We start from the raw sequence: 10,154 nt of genomic DNA, 5'->3' as shown, positions 1-10,154 counted from the left end.
CGCTGTACCTGGTCCATGCTCCCAGTTTTTAGTGGAGTCCGAGTTGCTCATTTGCTTTTGTTACTTTGTTTGTATGACTTGAGTTACTGTATGTTCTTTTTTGTGTATGTCTGTTTTCTATGTCTGGTCTTTGTCCCTGGATTATATTCTTTTGATTACCGCTGTAACCTTTGTTCTCTTGATTACTCTTTCAAATTCATTTTTTGTGATTATTTTTATACCGATTTCTGCAGATCATCCCCATTCCAAACCCTCCGACCATTCCCAATACACCATATACATCATATACCATAAAATGGGTTATTAACCCATATTCAAAATCATAGTATGTTGATGTTTGTTAAACAACTGAATGGTTTTCCCTTGACAACATTTTCTTTGTAATATACACATTTGGTTTGCGATATAACATGCTAACTTCTACTACAACAGTTAGTTTTTTTTGGCACTTGATGACCATGTGAAATGCAATTGTCGAGGTTTCCAACATGAGTTTTGTAATATAAAGTTGATGACCTTTCATTTAATGGAGAACAATCCTACTTTCTGTGAACTTTAATATTGTACACTTATTAACCCCAACTGGTTTTTTTAAGTACAACAAAATTTATATTGGTGATGTACACTTTATTATCTTTAATTTGATATACAACAACCTTACTTTATAAAACACGCTATTTTTTGTACTCATTGACCTCGCCCAATTCATTTTTCGGGACGAAATATCGATATTTCGGATGTACGCTTTTCGATCTCTCATTTTTTTGCACTTAATGACCCTATTCTTCAAACATGTACGAGATATCGAGGTCGATTCTGAAAATTACCCTTAAAAAAGGTAACAAGAAAGCCACTTACGAAACACATTACGTTAAAAAATCAGCATATTTCGTGCAAACGACTTTTTTACACTATACAACTACAGGGAGAATATACTCATCACGACGGGTGTGAGCGATAAAAGTTTCACCGCCATCTTGTCACCTTATGTTTGTATGTTTACATACTTTACCTGTTTCACAAAGATTATAGTTAATTAAGATAGTACACACAAAAATGAATGCATTAAACTTGTAATGAAGACTGAATTATTACGTTTCACAACGTTTGTACACTAAACAACAAGTTAAATTTTCGGAATTATGGTTACCATAGTAAAATCCTTTTTTTTGCAGATGAAGGGGTTTCTGACAAACTGTCAAACGGTAATAATGATTTTGTTACCAAGATAACTTTCGGTTTTGGTTATTTGACGATAATCCATACTATATCGCCAAATGTCGTGTCAACAGTTATCATTTCTTCCAAATGTTTGTATATTTTGAAGTCGTGATAATTTGTCGGCACAAAAATGAAAAAAAAAACATATCAGTAGAGCGTAGCAAAAAATGAGTAGCGGAATATATAAAAGGAATAATAGATTCTTTTTAATTACTCCTTTGAACAGTAAGCACGTTCTGATTTTAGTTTATTGTATAACGCGAAATGCATAACACTTAAAAGAAAGACATTCCTGTTTCAAAAAGAGAACGGCTAAAACATTATTATATATCAATAACAGACATGAATTGACGTCGAATATAAACGGGTTTGTAAGTCTCGTCCTAGTTTCAGTTTCCCTCCCGGAATTGCCGGTGTAGAACTTATTGAAATCCGAAGACCGATCTGCATTTTATTGTGTACTTCCTGGAAATCCAAACGCTGCTTCACAATGCAAAATCTGCTTCTTTATACTATTCTTGACATTTTTATCCCTTGGAACTAGATATTAGTCATTTTTAATCAGTACTTTTTACCCAAAAACGAGACTTCGCTTTTAATATTGAACTCAATACTATGTTAATGACGAATCTTCATACATTTGAATGGTAGACTAGGACCCATTCTTACGAAACCACGTGACGAGACTTACATACCATATTGGGTGTCGATTTTATAAAGACGTTGGGAGATTAAAATTAGTTGTAAGTTATAAAATCATTAAAATGAAACAGTTATTTGATTTCATAATTAAGTGCAACATTTCTATAAATATTGCCACTTCTTAAATCTTAAATTTTTAAACGATTAGCTTCCATACAAATGAATATCATCAGACGGGAGTGCGTGGTAAAAATCTCTTTCCTTTTGTTATGTCTTGCATATATGTATATGGGACAAAACAATGAAAGAGTAATCAAGGGAACCAAGGTTATAGCGGTAATCAAAAGAATTTAATCCAGGGACAAAGACCCGACATGGAAAACAGACACAACAAAGAACATACAGTAACTAAAATCATACATACAAAGTAATAAAAGCAAATGAGCAACTCGGACTCCACTAAAAACTGGGAGCATGGACCAGGTGCACCGGTAGAGTAAGCGTCCTCTGCTTTTCTAGAAACAAAATCAATGCACGAAATATTTGATTTGCTGAGATATGCAGGCCATCTATTATTTCGCCATATTTTGTGCCATGCACATTGCTTTTTGCATTACATGGGTTGGCTTATCTACTGATTGACTAGATTTTATATAAGATACACACCTTCTTCTAAAGAAAACCAAATAGTCATTGCCTATCAACATGAAACACCTTATCAAAATTTGAAGTTACACGCCTTGAATGTAACCCAGAGACAAAGGCCAGACAGGGGAATCAGACATACACAACAAAGAACATAAAACAACCGAAATAATACATACAAAGCAAAAAAAATAATAATAATAAATAAATAAATAAATAAAAACAATGAGCAACTCAGATTCCGCTGAAAACTTGGAGTAAGCGTAAAAACTGATTTTATAGTAAGCATTTTAACCGAACTGGTTCAACCCTACAAATGTATAAATGTATTCCGAAAAGCAAGTTTAAGCCATATTTATTGTTGTCACGTTTTGAATATTTTTATTAGTGTTTGTTATTCGATTTAATTTGAATTGCTTTCAGTAAAAAACTGTGGTCCTTTTCACAAAAAAATCTTAAGTATAAAAATAGTCGTAATTTATGACGTCACAATACTTTGATTAACTATGACGTCATAACTTACATTTTTTTGTGAAAAGGACCACCGCTGTTTTCTGTTTTGAACGTTTGTGTAGTACTAGTTGTTGCATAGAGTTGTTCGATTAACGCCCACTGTTTTATGAAGGCCTGGGGTAAGGGACATAAATCTTGTATTCAGTAATATGTTTGTATCATATTCAATTTCACCAAAGCCTTTTAAGCTTTCCTTTGAGACAGAATGAAATCAGTCCAAGTTACTTTGACGCTTCCATGAGATTGATGTAAAATGGTGAATACAAATGTTCAAATGACTTGTAAGAGTTGTCTCTTACCCTAGGTCAACTACTTTAAGTCCAATCTACAGATGCAAAGTCTGGCTGAGACCACTTAACATGACAATTTAATTTACACGTTCTTATGATGTGTAGACGAAACATTATTTGATTAACAGATTGCAGTAAGGCTAGCAATGTCGTGCACTTTAGTTTTTGTGTGTGCTTTTTGCTTGTTTTTTGTTTCTTTTTTTATTTTATTATTGTTAGTACAAAAAAATATCATTCTGATCATAACTTATTCTGTAAAATGATTTACTACGATTGACTTTTTCCTGTCCCAAATTACTTTTAAAATTGTGTTTCTTTAATCCACTTTATTATTAAATGTAATATAATGTAATATACAATGCTTTATAGTTAACTATCACTTCTAGATACAAAATACAATTCGTAATATCACGATGCTTCATCGATAGATATATGCTTGCTTAAACTCTATTAAAATATATAAATGAATATAAAAAAACAAAAAAAAACAAAAAAAAAAAACAAAAAAACAAATAAAACATATAATTTGCCGTCTAAGAATCAGGCAAAATGTGTATAAGTTGTGGCACATGAAGACAAACATACACGGACATTTTATTGCATAATCCAAGTTTGTATACCTGATAACCTCAAAAAATTACTGTCTAAGTATTTGAAAAGTTTGCCTTTTTAAGATATTGACAGGCCAAATTTAGTTGAAATGCACTATGGAAAAATGGCGGGAAAAATTTCCCGAACTTTCCTCATATAAGCTGTCAAAAAAATATTTATCACCGATGTTTCAGGATAAATTTAAATGGCTGTTCAGTTGTTTTCTAATGTGTTGAATGTATTTGAGGCATAAAAGACCAAATTGAGAAATATGATGTGCCACCCATTGCCTGATTCTTACACAAAATGGTACTTAAGGAATAAAAGCTGACAATATTATCAGTATTGTTATGTGTTCTACTGTAGATGAATATATATACAATTGATACATGTACATATAAACTTTTTTTTGGGGGGGTGGGGTCGGGGTGGGGTAAATCAATTTTCGTGACTTTCGAGATTTGGTCAAGACATGAATTTTCATACCAAACGGAATGTAAACTCGTGTTTATTCCACGACCCCATTTTTCACAAACAATTACAAATTAACAAAACAAGAAATCTGTAACCCTTAAAATAAAGTATCATCACATATATTGAATCGCAAATCAAATATAGTTTTACAAAAATGAAGTGACACAAACAAATGGTCTTCTTTAAAAACCTATATTATTATCTCAAACAGTTCCTCTGAAGTAAGAGTTATTTGACACTAGACCTAATAGTAATGGTCATGTAAATGCATGACCTAATGACCTAGGATTATGTTAACGAAAATATTTTTTTTTTGTAATTTACATTGTATTCAATAACAGTGAAAGGGAAGATATTTTTTAACATCGCTGAAACTGGTCCAAATTATATCATCCTATACAATAATAGTTGCTGCTAATAAGAAATAACTCCTTAAAACACGTATCGAGCAAAGCGATATTTGTCAAATTTGCAATGTATATCTTAGGTAAATTTTAATGTATTTATCTTAACCGAAATCTGAATTGGTTATATAAGGTTCACTACAATATTTACTCGTATTTGCTATAGTCCTCGCGTCGATTTCACAAAGTCGTAAATGTGAACGTGTATTCGTATGCTATTTTACGTTGTGACGTCATTACGTACGATCAACTTTACTCTTACGATCTTTTTGTAAAATCGACGCCAGTCCTAACTAACGACATGTTAGACCCACAAAAGAGTCAAGCATAAAAATGAGATATGGTGATCGGAGTTTCTTACACACAGTTTGCCACATCCCAGAAATGCACTGAAAATAATGAAAATGTAACCATGTTGGTTCTACAATTAATACTTGCATGTACCAGTCCATTTAAGAACTAGGCCGTAAGTGAAATATTTGGATAAATAACCGACCAAATTGACAGTTTAATTTAGATGGTAAATGTCATCAGAATATAAAATCAATTATTATTGTATTGAATGTACTGCAAATTAGCATTTCAATGGCAGATTTTCTTGTCGAAAAACACAATTTTCTAACATTCTGATGATACAAGAGGCATATCCAGTGATGCAGATATAAATGATGTTCATTCCAAAAAGAAATGACTCATTTGAATGGCAGTATATTTTTTAGCTCGAAATGTTTTTACTTTTTTTTTTAGATTACGTACTTGCCAAATTCTAGCAGAGACATGCACCGAGTTGTTTTATAAAACTAGCTGGTTAAATCAATCAGGCAAGTGATACTTCAGTTTCTGAATGATGACCACCGGTAACCGTTGATTTCGGTTTAAGGTAATTTCCTTTCCCGGTCTGTCTTTTTTTCAAGAACATCTTTCGATTAAACAGCAGAAATATTATTGGATTTGCTAGACTGTTAAGGGGAGCTAATGCATAGCTTGTACTTATCCATTTCATGTATTTAACAGCTCCATATAATTGAAAAATACTAGCAATAAATATTGGACCCCAGCATATGATGTAAACTGAAAGAAAAAGAAAAGAAAAAACAAATTATACATTTTTAAATCTCGACCTCGTTTCATTTTCCGTAACTAAATTGCCGATGCAGAGCAAATTAAAATCCAAAGACAGATTTGCACTTGATCATTTACTTCCGGGATCTTAAAACGCTGCATTGCAATGCAAAATATTCTTTTGTATGCCCTATCATTTATCATGAAAAAGACAATTGACATTTTATCGGTTCTTTTACACGAAGAGATGCTTTACTTTTGATACCGAACTCAACGCTCTGACAATGACATATCTCCATGTATTTGAATAGAGGGCTAGAAACCATTTTCGTGAAACCACAGAGTCGCATGACAAGACCTACGGTTGTCAAGGTGGGTACATACAAAAGCAATGAAACGAAAAACAAAATAACAACTATGCAGGAACTTTAAAAACAACAAAGATCACGTTCACAACCTCAATCGCCTCCTTTTTTTAAATTAATACATGTACAAGTTCAGTGCTGCCTACGATTTCGAACTTAAGATACTAATAAAGTTTTAAGCGACAAATCATATCATTCCACTCACCTATAACAACTATGAGTAACAATTTAATGGTTCTTATTTTGGTCTTTGAAATCATGACTTGGTGTCTTGTATTTTGAGTATTATCTGAAATTAAACAGATCAGCATTACTTCAATTATTCTCGATCAACAGGAAATAGTTGCAAATATTGGCTTGATAATCAAAACACATTATGAAGCAATTTTCTCCTAGAATGTTTAGCATAGTTCTATAGATTTAGAATTTTCAAATAGAGTTCACTTTTGCTTCTCTTACTCGGCTGACGTCACAGATTTTCACTTTTAATAGCCTTTTTCCTTATTCCCGACTTTGACTTCATTGTTTTAATTTTCAAGCAAAGGGAAGTAACTCTCCAACCAGACAGACTGGTTTTCACAGATTTAAGCAATAGATAATAGTAGACTTCAAACTCAAATATTTGATTTATTGGGGCTGTGATAAGTACTTAGAAAATAACCTTAAAACTCATTCAAGTGCTTAAGGGAGTGAACATAATATTAGCTTCAAAGAAAATAGTATAATGTTCTCCCTTTCCCCATGAGACCGCCAACTAAATCGCTAAAATAGCTTGAATTCCTTATACAAAATAACCTTCTTACCGTCTTTATGTAAGACGAAGAATCCGTTGTTTCTTTTCTGTATCTGCTGCACCATTATACTGTAACAGATCACTATGACAATGACAGGTATGAATATAAGTAATGATGCCGAGATCCACAAATCTGCCTAAAGTAAATCAAATTAGAATGACAGAAAATCCCATGTAGATATATTGTCTGTTATTATAAAAAATGTTTTGACGAAATGTCGTCAGTTTACACGAACCGTACTATGCATAGGGTGTCACTGGAAGTATGAAAACATGAACAAACATTTGGTAATCGAATTTTTATTATGTATAGGGTGTGTAAGTGTCGTCATGTGACCCCGTAATTTCAGCAGAATGGGTCCTAGTCTACCATTCAAAAGCATAGTGATTTTTCATTTAGAAAGCGTTTAGTTCAGTGTTAAGGGCAAAAAATTTTCTATATGAAAATACCAATGAAAATGACAAATAACTATTTCTGCATGATAAATAAAGTAAAAAAAAATACACAAACTAGAAGATTTTGCATTGTTATACAGCGTTTCGAGTACCCGGAAGTAAACAATGAATTACATATCGGTCTCCGGTTTTCAATACGTTCTACATCGGAAATTCCGGTAAAAAGTGAAACTAGAACGAGACTTACGTACCCTATTTTCTACGCGGGAAATTGTTGCGTTTTTTTTTGAAAGCGTGACGAATAGATAATTTTATGCCTCACATGCCAAAGAAGTTGATGTTGCTTTACATTCTTACATGATAAGTACAATAACCCTTGATTACCACCAACATTTCCTCTGATGCTTTGAACTTCACATAGCTTAGAGATAATTATTGCCCTTGCTTTCTGGTTTATTACTTAATAATTGAATCATTTAATTAATGGTGTAATTCCATAGAATTATAAGTTTTATAAAACCCACATTTTCCGGTTCATTTTACACCTATCCTAAAACAGGTCAAACTTTCTTTTTTGGGGGTGCTATGTATAGCGTAATGGTACAATTTCGTACAAAGTTATCATCGGGATATTAGATCAATAGTAATTTCTCGCACTCATTCCTAAACAGCTCAAACCTGATCCCCTTTCTGTGTTTTTTTGTTTTTGTTTTTGTTTTGTGCTTGTTGTTCGGTTTCTTATGTTATGATTTCAAATAAATCAATATGCTAAAAATGTACTTGAAGTGTATTATAAATTGTCATCAAATGTCTGTATTCTGTCCAAATTTCTTCTCGATTTCAAATAAATATCATCGATAAGCGGAATGGAAACTTGTTGCAAGTGGTGGAACAAAACCAAAGTATCTACGTATGACAACATTTATAAAATGTCAATTATACGATAACAAAATTTGTTTAACCTATGCATATTGCAATTACCTCAACATCTGCAGGATAATTATAACAACTCATATCATTTAACTTATAAAATATCGAATACGGAATACTGCACAGCATTCCAACTATCCACGCAGTTAATGCAAGCCCATATCGATATCGTCTTGTTTTCGATATTGTTGATAAAGGACACTGAATCACAAATGCTCGGTCTATCGTTAAAACGACAATAGCGTTTGTTGACACATGAAATGACATCATATGTAAGTATCCATACGCTGCACATGAGGCAGGGCTCCAAAGTACGAGGACGAAGTAATTGACCAGAAGTTCTGGTAAAAGATAAAATACTCCAACACAAATATCTAAAAGTAAACATAAAATATCTAGATAAAAAAGAATAAATTATGCAATAATGATTAATTGAATTAATATCACTGCAGTACTTATTGTAATATTTTATTCCGATATATTGCAATACAATTAGGCTGAACATTGTCAACAATAAACACGGCTTAAATTAGCAGCGCTCATTTATTAATTTGGTCAAAGGCCAGTCTCACTAATGCGAGCTAAGATCAATCATGCAAAACGATATTGTAAACGAATCAATTATCACGGTGTACTAATGTTTGCTGTTAATGTAGAAAAATAGAACCCGGGAAATCGAGTTTTTTGTAATCGTGAAAATGGACATCCGCTAATATGGGCCCACCGGTGAACCTGGTCCTTGCTCCCTGTTTTTAGTGGAGTCCGAGTTGCTCATTTACTTTTATTACTTTGTATGTATGATTTTAGTTACTTTATGTTCTTTGTTGTGTACATCTGTTTTCCATGTCTGGTCTTTGTCCTGAATTACATTCTTTTGATTACCGCTATAACCTTGGTTCCCTTGATTACTCTTTGCAGAATCCGCGCGAATTAGCAACGCAAAAATCAATATTTGTGACTACAGACATTGCAACTTAACAAATGCAATTTAAATGTTTGCATGGCGCAGTTTGTCACGACCGCAGAGGTGGAACACTGAACAGTTGGAGCAAGTATGGAAACACCATTCAAACTGGACACAGCTTTGAATGTTGATTACGATTTGATATTTGACAGGAATAAAAGTGGTCACTTTTGGCCAGCAAAATCAACCCAAATTTCCTGTGGGGATTTGGCACTTGGTGGTATAATCTTAAAAGAAATCCACTCCACTACACGCAAGTTATCGTCCAGAAATCAGAAAAATAAAAAAAAACAAACTTGTTTTTGGCCCTACGTTACTCTATAATTACTACCAGGTCACAAACTTAAAAATCAATCCCAGTTTTTCTCGTGTGAAACTGGCACCATGTAATAGATTTTCAAAGTGATTCACTTATAGTCAAGTTATTCTCTAGACGTCAGGAAAATTCATGTTTCTACCTCTTTTCCCTCATTTTTGCCCCTAATATCTGAAAAAAATCAAGTTTTCCCACAACAATTTTATCATAAACAATCCTATGCTTTTACTGTAGTTATAAAATTGGATTATATGAAGAGCTTATTGAAGGTCCTTTTAGCTCCTTATTGTAAAATACTTTGGGTTATAAGGACAAATCAATGTCAATCTTGTTATTTTGGTTTGTAACCTTGTTATAAAATTTAAAAAAGGTAATACTCAAGTTAACATTATTGCACGGAAACTAAGTGTTTACGGACGACTAAAACGACAACAGCGCAAAACTTTGAGATCCTCTATTACTCACTTTGAACTCAATTTTGTAGCTGTATAAATATTTGATGTCAGGGATAGAAAAGTATACCAGTATATCAAACATTTTCCTTATAC

The 10,154-nt window shown here is 32.7% G+C and overlaps 1 protein-coding gene across 9 annotated transcripts in view; it reads right to left on the bottom strand.

The window, feature by feature from the left end:
- Nucleotides 1–3,031: 3,031 nt before the first annotated feature.
- LOC148599742 (arg8-vasotocin receptor-like) overlaps nt 3,032–10,154 on the bottom strand; it is a 76,278-nt gene continuing 69,155 nt past the window's right edge. For all 9 annotated transcript variants that reach the window (XM_088558668.1, XM_088558670.1, XM_088558667.1 and 6 more), the window contains 4 exons: nt 8,378–8,700; nt 7,011–7,137; nt 6,413–6,496; nt 3,032–5,851 (listed from right to left, as the gene is read on the bottom strand). In XM_088558668.1, the coding sequence (XP_088414794.1) occupies nt 5,598–5,851; nt 6,413–6,496; nt 7,011–7,137; nt 8,378–8,700 (788 nt within the window). In that variant the 3' untranslated portion in view covers nt 3,032–5,597. The remainder of the gene's footprint in view (nt 5,852–6,412; nt 6,497–7,010; nt 7,138–8,377; nt 8,701–10,154) is intronic.

Source organism: Perna viridis, chromosome 13, assembly GCF_037379345.1.
Source record: "Perna viridis isolate PV_CMFRI_1.1 ecotype Kerala chromosome 13, ASM3737934v1, whole genome shotgun sequence".
NCBI classification, from domain to species: domain Eukaryota; kingdom Metazoa; phylum Mollusca; class Bivalvia; order Mytilida; family Mytilidae; genus Perna; species Perna viridis.
This window is presented reverse-complemented; position numbering and strand designations above follow the sequence as displayed.